This window comes from Plectropomus leopardus, chromosome 17 (assembly GCF_008729295.1).
Source record: "Plectropomus leopardus isolate mb chromosome 17, YSFRI_Pleo_2.0, whole genome shotgun sequence".
Taxonomy (NCBI): Eukaryota; Metazoa; Chordata; class Actinopteri; order Perciformes; family Serranidae; genus Plectropomus; species Plectropomus leopardus.
The window spans coordinates 9,091,129-9,113,363 of record NC_056479.1 but is presented as its reverse complement, the minus strand read 5'-3'; the positions used below and the strand labels follow the sequence as shown (position 1 = coordinate 9,113,363).

The 22,235-nt window shown below is 39.6% G+C and overlaps 2 protein-coding genes across 5 annotated transcripts; one reads left to right on the top strand and one right to left on the bottom strand.

Annotated features, from left to right (window-relative positions):
* Positions 1-22: 22 nt before the first annotated feature.
* Positions 23-11,811, bottom strand: strada (STE20 related adaptor alpha). Of its 3 annotated transcripts, XM_042504741.1 has the most exons (13): positions 11,690-11,811; positions 10,815-10,880; positions 9,741-9,798; positions 6,729-6,757; positions 4,339-4,441; positions 3,861-3,982; positions 3,485-3,593; positions 3,239-3,362; positions 2,695-2,866; positions 1,996-2,100; positions 1,506-1,759; positions 1,360-1,402; positions 23-1,031 (listed from the first exon to the last, which is right to left on the bottom strand). In XM_042504741.1, exons 2-13 carry the CDS (start codon positions 10,824-10,826, stop codon positions 876-878), a joined length of 1,287 nt encoding a protein of 428 aa, XP_042360675.1. In that variant the 5' UTR covers positions 10,827-10,880; positions 11,690-11,811; the 3' UTR covers positions 23-875. The 3 variants fall into 3 exon arrangements, with proteins under 3 accessions (XP_042360675.1, XP_042360674.1, XP_042360673.1); XM_042504740.1 differs by lacking the exon at positions 6,729-6,757; XM_042504739.1 differs by lacking the exons at positions 6,729-6,757; positions 9,741-9,798.
* Positions 11,812-11,835: 24 nt separating this feature from the next.
* ddx42 (DEAD (Asp-Glu-Ala-Asp) box helicase 42) lies at positions 11,836-21,168 on the top strand. 2 transcript variants are annotated; one of them, XM_042504733.1, is made up of 18 exons: positions 11,836-11,917; positions 13,805-14,023; positions 14,139-14,289; positions 14,383-14,444; positions 14,865-14,901; positions 15,282-15,434; positions 15,565-15,669; positions 15,914-16,033; positions 16,129-16,305; positions 16,426-16,554; positions 16,658-16,757; positions 16,836-16,883; positions 16,976-17,073; positions 17,810-18,086; positions 18,213-18,439; positions 18,530-18,640; positions 18,886-19,002; positions 19,811-21,168. In XM_042504733.1, exons 2-18 carry the CDS (start codon positions 13,812-13,814, stop codon positions 20,447-20,449), a joined length of 2,763 nt encoding a protein of 920 aa, XP_042360667.1. In that variant the 5' UTR covers positions 11,836-11,917; positions 13,805-13,811; the 3' UTR covers positions 20,450-21,168. The 2 variants fall into 2 exon arrangements, with proteins under 2 accessions (XP_042360667.1, XP_042360669.1); XM_042504735.1 differs by lacking the exons at positions 11,836-11,917; positions 13,805-14,023; positions 14,139-14,289; positions 14,865-14,901 and having other exon boundaries at positions 14,378-14,444.
* Positions 21,169-22,235: the final 1,067 nt, after the last annotated feature.

The following is a 22,235-nucleotide window of genomic DNA, read 5'->3' as shown; positions in this document are numbered from 1 at the left end:
GTGGTACCATCAAGTTAAAACATCAAAGTGAACAACGTTTATTGTTAAAAGTCAAGTTTAACATTTGCAACACTTTGCTTTGCCCTCACTTTCAAACGTACATGCAGACAAAACAAGCACCAATGTAACGTTCACTTCCGACAAAAGTAACATCACACCCAGAGTAAGTTCAAGAAAATACATACTTCTATGCTGTGAGGGTTAAACTAAACAGATGTTATGTTTAACCTCTGTGTGACAAAAGTGACGTGTGAAGCATGAGATGTAGTTTACACTGTAACACAGGCAGAGAGTTAAGAAGTGCTTATACATGCTGTTCAATAAGCTGACCCTTGGGACAAAGACGAAACCCTCCATCTGGTGCACAGAGGGGCTGAGCGAGAACCGGTGTGCTCCCTTATGGTGGTCTCACTGAGCAGATGGACCACATCAAGCGGCCGTGTTCAAACAAGAGGTAGAGTGTCCCCTCTGAATATTTAGTAGCAGCTTCCCACTGATCCACTTGAGAATCTGAAGGTCTCGGCTACATCTACATCCATAGATCCTCTGAGACCTCAGCATTAGGAGTAGAGGAATCCTGTTGTGTTGTGTGAGTACAATCTGTAAACAGGCATGTGTGTGTGTGAAAGAGAGAGAGAGTCCATCAGTGCAGTGCAAGAGTCTGTGCATATCTAGAGAACAGAAGCATGTGAGAGACATCAAAAAGAGGCAAGATGGCTGCTGGCTTTTAACCTCTGTCTGAGAACAGCAACTCCTTTTAGTTTGAGATTTAAATTATTTACAAGGGGACCGTTACAAAAACAAATCTCGTCCTGTTTACGCTGAGAGTTTTCCAACAGAATCCCACAAGTGTCTCCCCACCCAGTCCTCCACTGTCAGAAGTCCCAGTCATCCACCTCCAGGTGGCTGAGACCCGACTCCAGACTGGCCAGACCGGAGGGAGAGTCCTGCGGCTGGGAGCTCTCGAAGCTGGTGATTGGCGACACGGGCCGCAGCAGCTCAGGCAGTGCTTCTGAGGGCCGCCGTTTGATCTGAGAGAGGATAAAAATAAAGTTTTGAGGACAACCTTTAAAGTTTACTTGTCTTCATCAGTGTCACCATACGGTAAGTTTACATGCGTTTTATAACTTTGAAAAAAAAAAAATGCATTTCTGTAACACCACAAAGTCTCGTTTTAACCAGAAGTAAAGCAAGTTGCAGGAATATTACAAGAAAATTGTATCTATTTTTAGCTACTGTGCTAAGAAGATAGTTTATTGTACTAAAGGTAAAACTTGCCACAGAAACACATAACAAAAAAGGTAGGAAATATTCAGTTTTTATTAGTGATAATGTCAGGATTAGCGTGATCTTCCACACCTGTTTGAAGAAGGGATGACTTATGAGAGTGGTGGCAGATGGTCTGAAAGGGAAAACAAAAAAAAACCCAATTAGTGTCTTGAACCTTTAATATTCCACAATATGTCCTCTGCAATATTTAAGCATGTAGGAGGAGAAAGGCCAACCTCTTTTCCGGGTCTCGCTGTAAACACAGCTCAACAAAGGCGTGGAAGTGCGGAGAGAATGTCCGATTGTAGGGGTGTCCTCCCGACGAGGAGGAGGGCTCTCCATTTGAGTGGCGGACGTTTCCAGCTCCTGGACCCTCGCAGATCCCCGAGTCAGCCCCAGAGCGAGACGGTTTCATTGACAGCTCCTCTGGTGGGATCGTAGTGGTGTCCAACAGACATGGCACCGTCCCATTTAGCTTCTCCAACAGCATCTGTGGAATTCAAGTGAATATGGAGAGTGTTAGTTTACATGCCCTTTAATTCCAGGAAAACAATTTACAATCTTTTACCTTTAAATTTACAAGATATGGCCCTTGCATTAATATAGCTTTAAAAACCAAGCAAGCTGCATTTTACCACAGTTTGTCTTAATGTCAATAAATTACTGGCTACAAACAGATAATGTGAAGCAGAGGAAAAGGTAGGGAGTTACTCTGTGTCTTCTCACCTGTGTTGCTGGCATGTCTTTGAAGGGCACATGTCCATTGGCCAGTTCACAGGCTGTGATGCCGAGGCTGTAGATGTCTGACCGCGAGTCGTAGCCCTGCAGGTTCTGTCAGGAAACATTCTCATGAAATTTACTGCACTATTTCACTTTGAATTCATTTTGATTTTGCTGTTAATACAGCATGAGGAATTGTTACTCTTGTATTTTCAGCTTTTCCGAAACTTGTGGACCAAGAACAAAAACCATCAGGGTGCAAAATGAACTCTTTTGGCATACGGCCAAATGCTATGTTGTGACTGTCAATCAGATTCAAAGAATTCATTAAGTCACTTGCAGGTGCAAAGATGTTCTTTAAGCGTGTCAGGAAATGAGAGAATGTCCAAATAATGAAGTATCTTTGAGTGTTTTCTGCAAAATGATGAAAAGTTGATTACTTTGTGATGTGATGTGAATTTGAAGTGATCCGATTTACCTTTGTTGTCTTTTTGCTTTGCTGTAATTATGGTAAGAACCATATGTGCCTGCACTTAAGCTCCATTGTGATTTTTCCCCTCCACCATGACTTTAAAATGCCTGTCTAACATCTGATGCGACGTCATAGACTATAGGACCTACACTACCATCTAGTGGTCAAATATTATAATTGGCCTGAAGACTGTATCATCACAGTGTGATATAATGCTCGATTGTGTACGGTACCTGCTGCAGCACCTCAGGGCTGAGCCACGGCAGCACCTTGACACTGTACTGGGGGAAGTCGTGGACAACTTTGGCCCTCTGGCCATGACGGATCAGACTGAAGATGCTCCGTAGACCTGACATGCAGACCTGACCGTCAGCTGAGATCAACACATGGCTGGCCTTCACACTCCTACACATAAACAAAGACAGTTAAGACACTGAATGTCACACTGACCTGTATTAACACGTACACTGGCATGTTGGTTTATCAATTTTGTTTACGTATTAAAACCCCTTGCAAGTTTAGTACCCTAACAAAGCACAAAAAATAAATGATGATGTCTATTTTTGGCTTACAAAAAGATCATTATCCAATCTTAATCTTATTCATGTGTTCTCTGTGTGTTTGTAGGATGTGTTGTATAGCTGTCTTGAGTTGGGGGTTAATGTGCACTGTTATATGTGTTGTGCTGTTTCTTGATTAAACTCAATAAAGTGTTTTTTGTGTGAGTTATGTGATACAAAAAGAGATAAAACCTCACATTGTACAAACGTATCTTACCGGTGCACATATCCCATGTGGTGGATGTATTCAAGAGCTTTGAGCATTCCCAGCAAAATGTATGCGATGGTCAGCTCAGCCATGCCATCAGCAAAATGTGTGCAGATCAGATCTCTGGCTGACCCTGAAACACCATAAACACAGATAACCAGTATGAGAAAGCAGTCCTCTGTTTCTACGGGCTACTTTGAAATATTGTTTATTACATTCAATATAATACAGTAAAAGTTGAGATGTATTTCTTACCATAAGCCATGAAAGGGGTGATGACCCACAGCTCATTCTCAGCTATAAAGACACTCCTGTAGGGCAGAATACTGGAATGGTGAAACAGCTTTGACACGTGTAGTTCGCCCTGTGTGTAGAGAGAGAAGGAAATTACATCTTATTATATCAAGACGACAGGCAGAGAAGAAAAGATGATTCTGAATCCAATTAGGCATCAGAGGGTGAGCAGTAAAGACAGGACACTTAATCAGAACACAGACACAAGAGTTACATAAGTGTTCCCAAAGCAGGAGTGAGATGAAAGAAGGGGAATTTTATTTTAAACAGGAAAGAGGCAAAGACTAATGGGGAGCTGAGTCATGATGGAGTGATGGGGTCGAGTGCTTATGCAGACCTGCAAGTAGGTGACCATGTCATTAGTGCATGACTCCAAGTCAATCCGTCGGATGGCTACGTGCTCGCCGGTGGGCCTATATCGAGCCAGGTTCACTGTCATCAAGTCGTCTAAGCCCCGGCCTAAAACACAGACACAAACTGATTCATGTCAAGTATCTTCCAAGCCTTGTATTTTTTTGAGTATTTATGTTGTAAAAAAAACAAAAAACAAACAAATGCACCCCTTAGCAATAGTATTGTTAAACTACTACATAAATACAAACATTAAGATGAGAAAGCAAATAAATAATTAAATACATTGGTTAGACGACAAACTGTGGTTTGCATGTACAGATATCATACTGCTGGGCAGTATCCGGGCAGAGCTGTAAGTTCACCTACTTATGTCAATACCGGGTCCCAAATGGAGAAACAATACAGCCTCTAACAGTTTAGTGCAATCAGCCAAATCCAGACGTGTCTTTGCCTTTACATACCTATAACAGTGAGGAGCTCGTAGGAGCTGCTGTCAGGGAGGAAGCTGCCCATGGTGTCCCGATGTGGGAAGGAGGTCACACTCTCCTGGCTGTCCTCATGGGCCTGGAGGAAAAGGGGAGAAAACAGAGTGAATCAAGATGGGACTCTGACACTTGGCTTTACTTGCTACAGTGCAGGACTCCGTTAAGGATCTTGTGAGTGATTACCAGAGGGTGTTTCATACACTGCAGTTCAAAAGTTTGAATATTCCTGCCGCAAAAGCTTAACGAGGTACAGTCAGACGTCTGAGCGGACTACTCTATATTTTTTTATGCTCCTTGATGCTTCTAAGTTGTAGAAAATCCTCTTCACAAATGCATGCCATTTTGTTTGAAGGTTTTGTCTAATACACGGAGAGCAAAACTCTGTATGATGATTCACCAGATTGACCCCTAAAAGGGCCGAAAGAGACAAAGATCCTTCTGAGCAATGGTTCAAGAACAATAAAAATAGTGGAAATCACCAGTTATTTGTAAAAGAAACTGGAAGCTTTGCATCAATATGTGTGAAAATGGAGGAAGAGGCTTTTGTTTTAGTGTCAGGTTTACAACAACTCCAATCAGGAGTGGCTCACAGAATTTAAGCTGACAAATTACAGCATAAACCAAATCAATCTAACCACTGAGTGCACTGCAGAGCACCCAAAGAATAAACTGCTTCCAAAAATATTTAGCAGCTGTTGTGCCTTCATGGTTCAATAATGACTGAGGGTTACTTACACTTTTCTGGACTGGAAAGCGAATTGAAAAGTCAAGGTTATTTGGGGAAAAATGATTCTAACAGTATTCTCTCATCATGAAACACTAAGGGGTTAAATACTAGAAGTCTTCATCATTTAAATCTTCTTCTAAAATATATATATACTATATATAGTCAAGGTTATTTGGGGAAAAAATGATACCTTTAATGTCTGAATTTTTACTTCTATTAAAATAGCCATTATTAAGAAAAAAAGAAGAAAAACATCAATTTAGCAGGTGATTCCAAATTTTTAAACGGTAGTGTATGTGTAAGAACTGTTAACAGATCACCAGAGGACAGGCTGAGGTGTGTTAACAGTGTGTGTTAGTGTGACCCCTGGCACTAGCCAAAGAAAAAAAAACAGGAATTGGAAGACATTAGTAAGACATACTGGCACTGAAAACATCACCAGCAAAATATTACTGAATATCCACTGTTGGTCTAGTAATCAAAACATGTTTAAATACCATAGATCCACTCAATACTAAACAGTACGTGGTGTTTTTATAGTCACAGAAAAGTTAAGAGATATTTTTGAAACAATAATAGCAGATGAAATACTTTTTCTATGACAGTATAATTATAAACATGATAGTGTTTATTTAAACTTGTGCATTACGAACATGTGTTGAGAAAAGTTCATTATTCTCTGCAGTGAGGACTCCTGAATTCCATCAATTTATTGCCATTCAAATGATGGAAATGGACAGATTGCAGTAGCAAGCTGCGGAGGCAAATGATGGCAAGCTGTATGAACATTTGGATTGTTTCCATGGTGACCACAATGAAGACGCATATTCAAAATTAGAATAGTGCACTTCCTTGAGTACAATTGTATCCTTCAGGCAGGAGGTGGCCTCAAGATAAAGATCGGAGACACAGTCCTCACAGATAAAGCCAAGAGTTGGTGCATGTGTGTGGACAGTTCTCTGGTGTGAGGCCAAATGACACCTTTTGCCATAAACTTTACAGACTGTAAGTCACAATTGGCATGACGGCAAAGCCAAACATGCAGCCATCGGTTAACATCTAATCACATGGGTCACTATTCAAACTGCCATCGTGATCAGATTCAGAAGGGGTCGCCATGCATTGCTTAAGCTGAACACATGGAACTCCATCCCCAGCCCACGGGGACACACAGTGGCTGACATTAAAGTGGGACACTATCAGTTCACCATCAACTCAACAAAAGTGTCTAAACACTCACAACACAAAATTAGACTTTTAGTGAGGTCACACCAAAATCCTCAACAGTGCAGTTACCTGGAATGAAGCATTTTAACATCACACTGACACTCAGACAGGACTGTTTCGTTATGCTGTGTGAAGGATTATTTGTTCTAGTTTAGAGGAGAAAAGCTTGACTACGCTCTACCGTTTCCCCATCTTCCCCAACAGAAGAACTAGTGAGTGAGGTGAGATGTCCTTCTACGAGCGTGGACAGCATGTGTCATTAACTGGACACTCATGCATACATAAATGCGCAAAGCCTCGGGGAGGTTGTGGATTCCTCTACATACAAATCTTTTGTGCGCACATACACAAGCATGCACGCACATACACAAAGGGCAAATGGGGATGACGATGACAGGAGTACCACACTTACTTTCCTGTGAGAGAGTCCCTGAGCTTGCTCTGGGGTAGAAAAACCACATCAATGACATAAAGACATGTACAAACACAAAACAAGAGAAGGATCGGTGTTTAGAGCAGCTCTTAAACTGGGGATTGCAGCATCTGCGAGTGGGAGTTTGCAACACGCTGCAGAATTTGATAGATATCCGTCGCTGGTTTCCCCCGTCAACCAGCAGCTTTGTCTTTCAGGTGACCTCCCACAAAGTGACGAATCATTATCAATACAAACAGTTTTCATGATAATTAGTGGGATAATGAGTAAACTGAAGCCGCACTGCAACTTAAAAAAAATGACTGTCACCCCAGTAAAGTGCTTCGATCTGCATAACAGATTTAATCAAATCTCACCAAAGCAAATGAAAGAAAAAAAAATCCGGCTAAACCCTGCAGGTTTTTCCCCAGTTTTATGTAAGGAGATGGGAATACAGCGCAGCCAAAACAGAAATGATACACTTGAACAAACATGCAGCATTGTGCAATGATCTGCCAGCAACAAAATGGAAAATGAGGCAAAGCCTGCAAAGAAAAAAAGCATGATTCGCCACAGAACCGTTCCATAATATATAAAAGCTCCAAAAAAATCATAGTGATAATTAATGAGAAGAAACATGGCACCGATACACAGCCACATACACAATTTCTTTCAGCTCAAGACAACTGGAAAAGGCTCCATGCTGTATTTGCAACTCACAAACTACAGTCCTGAAAATGACCCTTTCACTCTACATTAATGTATCTCAGAAAAAAAAGTGGTGCACAACCTGGTACAGTGGGGAATTACCACCAACCAGTAATAAATGTAGCTTTTGGCTATTTAGCCATTTAAACAAGAAATCAACAGACAGTAGTTTAAATGTTCCTGGCCAACATGGACAGTAAAAGAACTGAACCAATAAGACCTCAAGGCGCCTTTCTTAATGAGCAGCTTTTTCTGGAAAAAAAAATATTTTCACATGCACTCATATTTGCCTGGTCTTGAGAAAGAGCAACATAGTTTTCTCTGTGCAGTTTTATAAACACATAATCAATCAAATCGGCCCTGCCTGTAGTAGTCTCGTCTACATGACAAATTTACTGTGGGAAAGTTCATGATACAATTCACAGACTATTGGAAAAGCTTTGTGGCAAAAAGTGAAAAGGACCTCTCGAACCTACTTAAAAAACTGTGAGACTGAAGAAGACACTTAACCTCCTGAATCTGCATGCATTAATAATGGTATATACGGTTTCATATCTGATGATTTTCTGTTTTTTTGTGGGGTTTTTTCTAAAACTGTGTGAACATAAGTCTAGAAATGGTGGTCTTTGGATCCGCCTGACAATTAATCAGCAGGAAGAGCTATGAGCTTCTCTTGTTAGGAGAGTCTTTGTGAGGGTTTCATACAGATACATACATATAGATTTCTACTGAGCAGTCTGGAGCCCTGGAACACAAAATATAAAACATAAAAAGGCAAAACTAAGCCCTGGCATATCTATAAAGTGTTGTCAACATTACAATTATTACTCACATTGCCTTGTGTAACAAAAATACAGATGTGTGTGAATGAGTTAGTAGTGCCGAGGTGGTAAATGAATTCAGTGTGAGTGGGCAAGTGTAACTGTAAAATATGATGGGAAAACTGATTTAATAAAAGAGACTTAAGTGGCAGTCCTTGTTTTCATCCTGATGTGTTATTTTATATACTTAGTGAGTGTAAAATGGAAAATATTTTTTTGACTGTAAATGTTGGATTTGGATTCTTCTCAACTTGGACTGCTGTTATTCTGCACATTATGATACCATGTGGGAGATACATCAGATAGCCCATGAAAAACATGTGTATCTTATTTGTGTTTGCCACTGATGATTAAGGTTTTCCCTATTATCAGCTCATATTTCTGATATTTTCTTTACAGCATTAGTGCAAACTAGCACAGGCTAGTTTAAAGCTCTGCACCACACTGAGCTTTAAACTATCCTGTATCTATATCTAAAGTGCCAAAAAGTTTGATTGAATTCAGAATTTATTGCTCAATAAAGCAACTGTGTTTAAATGCATGAATAACCACAAAAGGGATAAAGTCAAATTTAGGTACTATGGCAAAGAAAAACATTGAAAGCCAAAAACAATTACACAACCTTTTCACACGCAAGATAAACACATTCGCAAGAAGCATTAAATCAAATGGTACAGACGTTTTATGTGACAAGCCCACATGAGACATCAATTAACTCTTTTAAACCTGGGGAAACTGGCTTGATTTCTTTCAAAAACATGGGAGGAAGGCAATAAGCAACTTCATAAGAAATTCTCAAAATAACACCAAGAAATGAGTAAAGCACAAGAAAATTACCTGAAAATTAAAAAAAAAAAAAAGAAAGAGTAACAAAAAATACATTTAAAATGAAATGACCTGAAAAACTGCTTAAAAATAAGAATTCTGTAAAATAATTATTAATATCCAATGATGATAATTAGAAATATGATTCTGTGGACATTCTCCCCAAGCTTTTGAAAAATATTTTTCTAAATCTACTAATTTCTTGCAATTCACAGGATATTTCTTACATAGTTGCTCATTGCCTTTTTCTCATGTTTTGTTTTGGGGGTTTTTGTCACACCAGTATGCTCAGGGTTCAATGGTTTAAATACTTGTGAAAGGCATCTGAATACAGCCGGAGGAAAGTATTGCTAATCCAGGTTTCAAAGGGTTAAAAATTGACTATTTTTGTGCCATCCTCTTATAAATTATTGTGGCAAACAGAAAACGCTGAGGCAGTAATGCTTGAGACTGGTAACAGATGACTGATTGGAAAACTTTTGGAATTGTAATTTTCGGATGACGTGAGAAGCAAAGCAAAGCCCTCACTTTGAGCAAAGCTTTGACAAGAACAGAACACTTTTGAGACGGTTTGTGCTCATGAAGGGCCTAACGTGTAAGCAGTGGTTTGAGAATGCTGAACCATTTTGTTGCATCTCAGTTGTATCTCGGACCTCACCTCCAAATAACTCCAAATCCCGCAGGCTCTCCACACTCAGTTTCTCAGATACCCAACGCTGACAGACACAAAGGGTTAATGACAGACATGGAGAGAAGAGAGAAATAGCAAGCAAGAATAAGGAGACATTCGACAGACACAGAAACATTTTCAAAGCTGTTGACTACAGATGTTTCATGCTGACTTCCTCATTTGCAGTTGTGAAAGTGTTGTCTCTTTTGTGAAAGAGAAAAATCGTAGAAAAGGAAAGCAATTTCCTTTCTTGTCTGTAAGCAGTGCTGAGTGAAAAGGGAAACTGTGTAAGAACTTTTTAAAATATTACTGTATGTTACTGTCTTGTCACAATAACAAAAGTGTCTGACTGTTTGCACTGAAAGCTGGTTAGTGATTAAGTGATGAAGCTTAAAAGGAAATATCAATTAAAAACAAACTACTTCCTGAAAGTCTTTAAGTGTATATATTTTTCTTATTTTTATTTTATTTTTAAACACCAATTTAGACCCCAATCTCTTGAAAGCTCAGTTTGGCGAACTACCAGAAAATATTACATTGACAGGTAATTGTACAGAGTCACAGCGCTGCAATCACCACTCTTCTGATCGACTCATTTTGTTAAATTGTTTAATATAACCTTCAACTAGAAAAAAAGCTACTAGATATAACCCTGTGCTTTTCAGTAATGCTTGAAGGCCTTTTATAAAATACTTTCTGGTAAGGATGCACAATATTGGATTTTCTGCCAGTAACTGATATAAAAACAACTCATCTGGCCGATAATCGATACCAAAATGGATATGACCACCTTTTTTTCTCCTGCTATATTTTAGTGATCATCAAGTCTCTTCTCTAATTGAATCAAAATCAAATCATGCCTACTCTTTTTATGACGGCAGCCCAACAGATGGAGACATGAAATGCAATGCTTTTCAATGTATGTAATATTAATTCATTCTGCAAATAAAAATAAACATGCAAGTAATGTATAATTAATCTGTAGCTTCTAGGCTGACATGTATTCCTTAAACTGGCTTTTAAACCTTTGTCTAAAACAGAACAGACTTGACAAACACTTACAAGAAAAGACATGGATCCTCTTGAGTGTGTTACATATGAAATGCTGAAAACCCGCCAAGGGAATACCTGTAAAGATAAAGTAAAGAAAACTCCTCAGTTTGTTCTCCTCCTGCTGGAATGTTGGTCTGTCTGTACTCATCATTATTATTATTATCTATTTGATGTGATTTCACTTTACAAGCAGAATATTTAAATATGCACCAAATTTCATACATTGTTTTGCGTAAATAACAAAACACAACATTAAACCAAACAATAAAAAATAACTACAAACACACTGTATATTACATTACATATTGAAAATAAGTAGCTGCAGGTCAACAAATTGAATCACTCATTTTCACATTCAATGCTTGGTCTACAGAAATAAAATTTAAAAAAATAAAATAAAACTAGTAAAATTATTAAATGACTGTAGAGGCTGCGGATTGTTTATGTTTCATTGCATGCTGCTATTGTTTTAATTATACGGGGCTATAGCTTTATTCTAAGGTTAAGTGTTTTTATTTTTATTTATTGTGGTTTAAATATTCTTGTATTACAAAGTAAAGTCTACCTAACTACTGATCTTTCAGTAGTTAGTGATGGCATCTTTATGTTCATGCCGACTTAAAACCTAAAACCAATCAACATTCACGCTTTAATAATTGTAGTTACAATACAAACAACAGGTTTCTGACTCTAAACGACATCAAACGGAGTAATCTGATTAAACCAGGCCCACAATAAAAATCACTAACTTATATCAGAAACGTCACAAGCAGAGCTGCTCGCTAATGGAGGGCGCAGGCTAGCAATTACCGTTAGCTAAAGCAGCTACCTTGACTTATTTTCCCGCAATAATTGGCATTATTTTTGCCGTATTGGTGACTCACCTTTGTAGTTTTTAGAACAGCAATGCCTGGTTGGAGTAATATTATATTTTACGATAACTTGTTCAGTTAGCCATCCTCTCCGGCGGGATGTTTCTGGCAGCTCTCCACTACGCTTTCTTGGTTGAGCGTCGCGCACTGACAACGACAGGCACTTTGCGCGTATTGATGACGTAGACACACCGCTCGGTCTACTGAAAACACAGGCGGTTTTACTGGCATCAGAAACAGGTAAAAATGCACATCTAAACACTGTTACACCATTATCAGTATATCCAGTCAACGAATAATGGCATCGTATACTTTGTATGGTTGTAAAAGGCTCTCTAAATAAACCATATTCACGGTGTGGTGACTCCAGCAGCGCACGCCCCCACCTCGGCCTCTTTTCGAGGCCTTGAGCTAAAGCTAATGCTATTTGAAGATTGTGGTTAATGTTGTGTTGATATCAAGTTACTGCATTGCAAAGTAGCCGCCCGAGTTAGCATGAATCCCAATACTATATTATTTGTACCTTCGTGTTAAGCAAATAGCTTATTGATTAGCTTTGTGTTAACGCGGTTACGACAGTTTCTTAGCCTGTTAACCCCCTCCAATGCAGAACCCAGTTTAAATTATGCCTTATTTATGTAATACTGCATTTTGTCAAACGTGTTGGCCTCTGTGATTATTAATGAAAATGTCATATGAATGGCGAGTATATAATGCACAATTCGTCTTGATTTTTTACCCGAACAGCTACGCAGATAAGTAGCTATGCACACATTATGCTGTTTTAGGTTAGCATATACTGCTCTGCGACAGTTTTTTTTGTTATAATATATGTTGACTGAGGAGTGCTACTTCACATGTGTAGGTTTAAAAAACAAACAAACAAACAAACAAAAAACCGAGGGAGGTTAGACTTGTTAATTGTTTTGTCAATAAATCATAACCAGAAAATACCTAGGCATACTATTTTGCAAAGGTATAAAAGCCTTTTATACGCCCCAAAAATGCCCATTTATTAAAGGCTTTTTAACTCTTACAGAACAGTGTGCGTAGGTATTTTTTTGTTATGACCTATTAGACAAAATAAATCAGTCTAATCTCGCCCTCCTTGTGTATCTGTTAATTTGAAAAGTAATTAACAATAAAACAGACTTCAACAAAGTGAATTGCAGTCAGAGATAATCATTTACTAGTTGGTCTGCTAATGTAGTGATAAACAAATGGGAAAACTGAAGAAATATTTGAGGTGAAAATCAAATACATCATTAAGAATTTTGTTGTGAGACTGACCTACTTAACATATACTTACTATCAGGTTTGGAAATTAGCACCAGCCACAAACCAAATGTTGGTAAAATATATATTAAGCATGCTGGATTTGCTGTACTCAACTCCCCAATTGACAATGGTAATCTGTTGAGTGGCTGGTAGATTTTGGAGTCGAGCCACAATGGCAGGTGAACAAAAAAGTTAATGTCCAACCCTGCTTACTATTCATATACTTGCTGTCGGTCAACCGATAGCATGGAAATTGTGAAAACTTCAGAAGATGAAGAACTGTCTACACTAAAACATTTTAAAAATGAAAATAAAAAAGAGAGAGATTGTGCATTTTTGCAAATTAAGATTGAAGGACAAAAATCACCTCACTTGCATATTTATTTTGGGCCTTGTTGCCAAAAGTATTAAAATTGTGGATATCTTTTTCGATAATCAGACAACCATACTGTTGTGTTTACTGTTGAAGAAGATATGTATCCAAAGGTGGGGTGGTTTTCTAATATGGGTCAACTTTGAAGGCCCCTGTCTCTTGGTTCGTCTTTCAGGTTTATCAAACCACGTCTGTCCATATCGAAAGGGATGATGTAAGAAGTGATTGACTTCTGACAGGGTGCCCTAAAACTGCCATTGTCCATCAAAATACATCTGTGATACGTGGTTCTTGTTGACTAAATGAGCATGACAAGACTTTTCCAAGATTCAGACTAGTGCTATGTCCCATGGTATTTGAAGAACCACCTTCAATAAAGAACCAGTGCTGACAAACGAACGCAACAATTTTTAACCAAGATTTGGAGTAATAACAGAGGGATTTTAAAGGCTCGTTTCCTTCCTTTGTTTTCACAGCACAGCCATGAACTGGAACAAAGGTGGTCCCGGTGTGAAGCGAGGGTTTGGGTTTGGAGGATTTTCCCTTGCAGGGAAAAAAGAGGAACCTCACCTTCCTCAGACATCTCACACATCATTTGGAGCCCCAGGATCGAGTGGGGGTTATGGAAAGAGCCAGCAGCTCCCATCATTCTACAAAATAGGGACAAAAAGAGCTAACTTTGATGAGGAAAATGCGTGAGTGTTACACCTTTCCCATACACATTTATACATTTATTCAATCCCCATCATTATGTAATGTAATTGTGGTATTGAATGATTGGATAACTGCATCTTTGTCATGTTCAACAAGGTATTTTGAAGATGATGAGGAGGAGTCCAGCAGCAATGTGGATCTGCCGTACATCCCAGCTGAGAACTCGCCCACACGGCAGCAGATGCAGTCTGGTGGTGGATCAGACAGTGAAGATGACCCACTGGATGCCTTCATGGCAGAGGTTGAGGTAAGAAGAGAATTACAGTTCAGCAGAGGAAAACTAGAATATGCTACAAAACGCTTAATGTACTCTAATAAATCTTGTGGTTTTCTCCTTCAGAATCAAGCAGCTAAAGACATGAGGAAACTAGAAGAAAAGGAAAAGGAGAAGAAGTCAGCCAAGTAAGATTCAAATGTGCTCACTTTTTTCCATTAGTTTGATTTTTAGTCACTTCTAAGGTCCTTATATTGGTGCTTAAATGAGAAATTTGACCAAGTGAAAAAAAAAAAGTTTTTGCTCACAAAAATGTATATTTTGTGAGCAAAAGTATAAGCCCACAAGTTTGAGATAATAATGCTGTTCATTTGTACGTAACTGCTGCACTATTCATTGTTTAAACTACCAGTAGCAATTTATCTTTATGCAGACGTTGTATCTTAAGTTTCTCCTATTACTGGCACAAAGCATTTCACATCTAGCAATATTTTTACTAAAGGATAGCATCAGGTAAGCACTGACCTTAGTCATAATGGGATGTGGGCTGTCTTGGGTGTATGAACGAGCCGCAGGGAAGTTTTTTTTTTCTCCGCTTGTCATTTCAGGGGTATTCGTGATGACATTGAAGAAGAAGATGAACAAGTGAGTGAGCCCTCCAAAGTTCTTCATCCACTACATCGTTGATCAGAGAGGTCTCCAGACCAAACATTACCTAAATCTGCCCTCTCTTATGTTATAAAGCCCCATGCCCTCTTCTCTATCTGACCATACAGGTTGCATTTAGGATTATTATGATGGAGTCCTTTTTCTTGTGTAGATTATTCTTGTTGTTTAGAAGCATGTTTAAATGTTGATCTTATGTCAGCAAAAGACTGAATGGTTGATATCAGTTTGTGAAAAGTAATTTGTCTGTTTGTTGAGCTGAATGTCTCCTCAGGTATTTGTCAGTTACTGGTGCCTGGACGCTGTGGTGAGCAGCACACCGGCTCAGTTTTTCACATGAAACACTGTGCTCTCTGCAGGAAGCCTACTTCCGCTACATGGCAGAGAATCCCACAGCCGGGCTAACCCAAGAGGAAGAGGATGAAAACATTGACTATGACAGTGACGGAAACCCAATCCCCTCTGCCACCAAGAAAATCATCTTGCCACTTCCTCCCATTGACCACTCTGAGGTAAAGTTGACACCACTGTTTGAGCACAGACAGTTTAAGAGGGTTGTCTCAATTACAAATCACAATTACATGTCTTTCACATGTCATATGAGTGACTTCTTTGTAATTTTGTCTTTTTTTTTTCTTGCAGATTGATTACCCACCCTTTGAGAAAAACTTCTACAATGAGCATGAAGAGCTCAGCAACCTGACTGGAGCTCAAGTGTTGGAGTTAAGGCACAAATTGAACTTAAGGGTAAGTCCAGAATAATGTTATATAGCTGAAATTATAAACATTTCATTTTATTTATTGTCATTTTTGTTTCAATTTAATGTATACGTCACATGAAATCATATGACTACAATTCCAGTGAAATGATTTGATGTCCATCCAATTTTAGCAGAATTTTTTCTTCGAAGTTATGAATCTTCATCATGTCGTCATCATAACTGTTCTAAATGTCTTCGGATTTCTGCCTCTTGTTTCTTGTCCTTTTCAGGTATCTGGTGCTGCCCCTCCAAAACCTTGCACTAGCTTTGCCCACTTCAACTTTGATGAGCAGCTAATGCACCAAATCCGCAAGTCTGAGTACACTCAGCCCACACCCATTCAGTGCCAGGTATAGATCTTAAGGTTGCAACATAGTTTGTAACTAAGTGTTTTTCTTTTTGATGATTTCATCTTTGTTGTTGTTGTTCCCATTCTGGGTTTCAGGGTGTGCCTATAGCTCTGTCTGGACGTGACATGATTGGCATTGCAAAAACTGGCAGTGGCAAAACTGCAGCTTTTATCTGGCCCATGCTGGTTCACATCATGGACCAAAAGGAACTGGAGGCAGGAGAAGGGCCCATCGCAGTCATTGTGTGTCCCACCAGAGAGCTTTGTCAGCAAGTAAGAAATGGCAGGGGACTGGGTCAGACTTTGTCAATGTACACAGGATATTTGCTGCAGTATTAACTGAAACTTGCATCCCGAGGCAAGTCAGTTTACCAATATGTGTCTCTTTGGCAGATCCATGCAGAATGTAAGCGTTTTGGGAAAGCCTACTCGCTGCGTTCAGTGGCGGTTTATGGAGGAGGCAGCATGTGGGAACAGGCCAAGGCTCTGCAGGAGGGAGCAGAGATTGTGGTGTGCACTCCGGTAAGATGAGCAGCTTTTGTCTTTGCCTTGCCCTCGAAGAGGAAAATTCACACTCTAATGCTGCAACAAATGGGAGATTTACTGTTTATGCATCTTTGCACAGGGTCGTCTGATTGACCACGTTAAGAAGAAGGCAACATCCCTGCAGAGAGTGACATACCTGGTGTTTGATGAAGCAGATCGCATGTTTGACATGGGCTTTGGTGGGTTTGCATCATTAGTGCAGGTATGTATGTAAACATATTTTGTGCACAGCAGCTTATTTCTCTTTTTCCTTTCAGAATATCAGGTTAGATCTATTGCTAGCCACGTCCGCCCAGACAGACAGAGTAAGTGGGCTTCCTTAAATGTTAAGACAATTGTCATAGGTAGCAAGGCTTCACTGTGTTTTTTTTAATTCTTAATTTTATTTCCTTCACAGCTCTTCTGTTTAGTGCTACTTTCAGAAAGAAGATAGAGAGGCTGGCCAGAGACATCTTGGTAGATCCTATTCGTGTGGTGCAGGGAGACATCGGAGAGGTATGCAGAATCATACATTTATCTGCAAACAACTTACAATTATTATTTTAATAGAGCTGTAGCTACACAAAGAGAGACATTTGCTATTTTTTTGTGTCTCAAAATCTACACAGAAATTCAAGGTTGTAAAATAAAATTGAGTACAGTTACAATACTCCTAATTAAAATTGTAAATCAAGTGTGACTCAAAGGTTTCAGTCAGTGCCAAAAATGAAAATAATTCTGTCCTGGTTAATTGTTAAAGTATTGTTGCAGCAAAAAATTGAATGTATTAAATGTACAGTTTTTGCACTTTCATCAGAGCTATTATAGTTTTGTATTTTTCACAAGTTTGTATTTTTATTGTGTTTTAATTTTTTTTGTTTCAGTCAGTTTGAAGAGTTGATTTTCTTATTTAGGTTCAGTTTTATTCTTTAAAAATGTTTTAGTTAGTTTAGTTAGTTATGTTTTAGTTTTATTACTTTTAGTATGTTTTACTACAATGTGGCTTTTTTGTCAGGGCAAGATTGAAGAAGTTTAGAATAGCTATCACAATATAAACACACATCACTTTGTAAAGGCAGTTGATTCACATTCATGTAGACATCCCAGCCTCTATAAATTCATGCACCAATCTATACAATTTCAGTCAGTTTTTCTTTTTTTTTAAAGCCATGTTTTTAATTTTATTTCAGCTAAGTTTTAGAATAACCTTGACAGAGATCCCATGTTTTAATTACCTGACTTCTCTGACCAGGCCAATGAAGATATCACCCAGGTGGTGGAGATGCTGCCCAGCCCGACAGATAAATGGAACTGGCTGACCCGCCGGCTGGTCGAGTTCACCTCCTCCGGTTCAGTCCTCATCTTCGTCACCAAGAAGGCGAACTGTGAGGAATTGGCGACTAACCTGACTCAGGAGGGCTACAGCCTGGGTCTCCTGCACGGAGACATGGACCAGAGTGAGAGGAACAAGGTCATCAGCGACTTCAAGAAAAAGAATTTGCCCGTTCTGGTGGCCACTGATGTAGCTGGTGAGTGCAAGAGGAGGTGGTGACGGACGTGGGAGAAGTTTTCTCCGTCTCATTTGTTTTTATTAAACCATGGTAGAGGCTTATGAATGTAAATTTTAACATTTTCCTGTTATCATCCCTCTCCAGCTCGTGGTCTGGACATCCCGTCCATTCGCACAGTGGTAAACTACGACGTAGCACGAGACATCGACACGCACACACACAGGATTGGTCGTACTGGTCGTGCAGGAGAGAAGGGTGTCGCTTACACTCTCCTCACCAGCAAAGACACCACATTTGCTGGTGACCTCGTGAGAAATCTAGAGGGAGCTAATCAAGCCGTCTCCAAAGAATTGATGGATTTAGCCATGCAGGTGAGACGGATCAAAGATTTTAAAAAAAGCTGGAATGTAAATCTGTTGGTTTTTATGAGTCACTTTGTCTTGTTCCCATTTTTTTCCCAGAATCCCTGGTTCAGGAAATCGCGGTTCAAGGGTGGTAAAGGAAAGAAGCTGAATATTGGCGGAGGTGGTCTTGGTTACAGAGAGAGACCAGGCCTGGGGGCTGAAAGCTCTGTGAGTTACTTCTTTTACACTCTAGATCTGCTTTTTCTGTAATGTCAGTATAGTTACAGTAAATACTTGGCACTGGAAAATGAATATTTTTAACAAATGTTCCAGACAACACCTGTAAACCATGGCCCTCTGACAGCATTAAATGATCTGTGATGACTAAGATTTTTCTCTTGGTTTGAGGGGATGCGCGGTGAAATTTGGACAAAACTCAGAGACATGTGAGTCACTTTCTGTTGTTTTTGCAGGAACGCAGCAGCAGCAGCAGCAGCTTGTTGTCTTCCACTAGTGGCTTTGAAGGCTACAGCAAACCTGCCACAGGGGCAATGGGAGATCGCATGTCTGCGATGAAACAAGCCTTCCAGGTAGAGCTCCCTCCCTTCTGTTGTTCTTTTTTAAGTATTGTGTTTTAATTGTATCCTTGACTTTCTGTCTTTCATATTGCACATTTCTGATTTAAAAATGTTTTAAAATTTTGGTTGGGCTCCACTTTCGTTGCTGTATAACTATTTTTTTTCATATTTCAAATTAATACATTTTAAAATGATACAGAAATACTGGAGTTAGTAAAATATTGTTAAGACAACTGAAACTGTTGTGTACCAGTCAGAGCAGAGCGACTTTTCAAATCAAAAATCTCAGCACCTGGTCATAAAATAGTTTGGTCTTCTGTATATATAGGATTCCCATGGACATGAAATAAACTGGAAAAGTCACTGACACTGTCACTGTCACAATCACATTTTCCAGGCATGAAGTCATGGAATCATTAAAAAAATCATTGAAAATTTTGGAGAAGTCCTGGAATTGTTTTAATGTATCAAAATTGTTACAGTAATCTCATTTCTCTTTTCATGTAAACCAGCTAGCTGACATTTTGTTGGAATAGAGTTTGAATCTGATACGTTTGAAAAATGCCAGGCAAGTGGGGCAAGAAAAAAAAATATATATCATGGGTCCTTAAAATTCATGGAAAAGGTTTGAAATTTTGTCTATGAATATAGATAGGACGCTTGTGTATAAATAAGCATACTATTACCACCCTGCAAATATATTTTGGTGATTTTCTTTCATGAGGCAGTGATGTCCTTAATTTGTAGTTTCAGAGTAAGGATTTCTTGTTTTGCCTCGCAGGGAGCTCATCTCTTCCTCTCAATGTCTCCTTTCTTCCAGGCTCAATATAAGAGCCACTTTGTGGCGGCATCCAGTGGCCCTCCAAAGCTCACCACCAAGTCTAACAGCTCATCATGCTGGACCAGCGCCGGCAGCCTGAGCTCTGTGCCGACCGAGTCTGCCAACGGGTCAGAGCGGTCCCACAGTGTCAACTTGTCCATGTCGGGCTTCACCAGCGCTGGCTCCCTGAGCTCTGTGCCCGCTAGTCAAACCACCCAAATCAGTTCACAGCACAGCTACCCTCCACCTGCACCTCCCTCACAGAGAGACACCCCACGGGAGAGACATGGGGAGGACAGGGGGCGCCACGACAGTTACCACCGCCACAGCGACAGGAGCGATCGACACAGTGGAGAGGATCGACACGGAGACCGAGACAGGGACCGCGATCGTCACGGAGACAGTGACCGGGATCGCCATGGAGACAGAGATCGGGACCGCTACGGGGACCGGGACCGCTACAGCAGCAGCCGCCACAGCGATAGTCGTAATGGAGACGGAAGCCGGAGGGACAGAGAAGATCGTAGGAGTGAGAGGGACGGGGGAGACAGGGGGAGCGGGGAGGGGAGGGACAGAGGGGACGATAGTTTTGCTGTCCCCGAACCACCAAAGCGTAGAAAGAGCAGGTGGGACAACTAAAATTAAGAACACATAAGTAGAATAATATGTGCAACCAACTGCTCCATGACGAGCTTGTCTGTTTAGTAGGCAGATAGCAGAGCATATCAGAGGCTGACACAAGCACAGGACCGCAGGGGGGATTACTGACACTCCTGTCAGGATGGTTAGGGCCTCATGATTTGGTCAGAGCTCAGCAGAGTGTCAGACAGATCAACGCAAGCAGCTCAGAGACAGCCGCTGTACATATATCATCAAGACTGTTGTAAATGTAAGTCAGTAGGAATCGAGCAATAGAGCTATAAAGAATCCTGCTGTCACTAAACGAGTCAGAGCTAAGATATGTTGGTCACTGTCGTGTTTCCTTTTACTGATCTCCTAACATGCTTTTGTGCTTGGAAATTTGAAGCTTTATTATTTTCCTAAAGGATCTTTGCTAAGTGTGTCAGTGTGTTTGCATTTTGTTAATCTACAAAGCTGACTCATAGAATGGTTTCGTTTTTTAAAAGCGCTCTGCGATGATTCAGTCACACACACACGTACATGTTAAAACTCTGTATAGCTCTCTGTGTCTTGTATTTAAGTCCTAGTGAAGTGCCTTTCCTTGGCATTTAGTCTGTCTATGCTTTTTAAATGTTTTTCAACAAAGATGCATTTGTTTGTATGAGAGGAATTTCAAGTGTTTGTTCACACAATGGAAAAATGTGAAGTTTTGATTAAAAAGACTCCTTTGGCATCTACCTTTGCATCTGCTTTCTATGTCACTCTTATGCTTTCTCATAGGTAACACCTGCAGAGCTTAAATTTGTTACTTTAAGCAGTTACATGAAGTTGATATTTTATTTTGTCCTTCAATTCATGAGGCAGAGAGCATCAGGCATGAGTTGTGAAGCACAGAACAACATGAAAAAGTTGTCTTGTTGCACTAGAACTATTTTGTCAAAACTGTATTGCTTACATTTGGAGAAAAATACTACAACATATGTATTCAGGTTTTAGTGCAGAATCAAATATTTTGATTTTGAAAGCATTCACTGGAAGAACTAGACTGAAAGCTAAAACTTTTTTTGCACAGTTATTACCAATATGGATGCAAATGATTGAAATTACTGACTGATGACATAGTGAGCTATGACAAAATGTAGCACTACAGGTCATCACTGTAACCAGGAGGGGGCAGTGAACAATCATAACTCTAAATGCACTTGAATCAACCATTGACTTTTCCTGTTGTCATTAAACTGCATGTCGTTAACACTGGTGATACTAATGATGTTGAGTTACGGTCTAGTTGGATGGCAACAATAAAAATTTCACTGTACAATGCCGCATATGTAATAATATAACTCCAGCAGGGGCCAGAACACCTAAACCATGCTGTCACTGATGTACATCTGTGTTTTTTGTGAGCTTGTGCAGTGGTTTATACCATATGTTTTACAGATGTTTTTCATACTTCAATTCATCTTGGCCTCATATCATTCCTTGTTCCTTTAGCCTATACATAACAAAAGCTAAATTCTACATACTTGCTTTTGTAAAATACGATCATTTAAATAAAATACCATGGGACTTTCTTTATGCAAGCGGAACTGTTGTACAAGAGTTGCAGGTCAAAGTAAAAAAAAGGAGTGTAAATAACATGTAATAACTATAATATATATCACTTACATAATAAATATTCAAAATCCACAAAAGAGATGATAATACGGGTGTCAAGAGGTGGCTGAACATAGAAAGACTTGAAAGCCAAACAGTACTGAGTAGCAGGCACCTTGTATGGTAGCCACAGCCACCAATGTACGAA

Coding starts and splice junctions, on each gene's coding strand:
- strada (XM_042504741.1), bottom strand. Junction 6,758..9,740: donor GGATTTGGAGTTATTTGGAG/GTGAGGTCCGAG, acceptor TTTCTACCCCAG/AGCAAGCTCAGGGACTCTCT. Junction 3,594..3,860: donor ACATGGTCACCTACTTGCAG/GTCTGCATAAGC, acceptor CTCTACACACAG/GGCGAACTACACGTGTCAAA.
- ddx42 (XM_042504733.1), top strand. CDS start 13,812: ATGAACTGGAACAAAGGTGGTCCCGGTGTGAAGCGAGGGTTTGGGTTT. Junction 14,445..14,864: donor AAGGAGAAGAAGTCAGCCAA/GTAAGATTCAAA, acceptor TTGTCATTTCAG/GGGTATTCGTGATGACATTG. Junction 17,074..17,809: donor TGCAGGGAGACATCGGAGAG/GTATGCAGAATC, acceptor TTCTCTGACCAG/GCCAATGAAGATATCACCCA.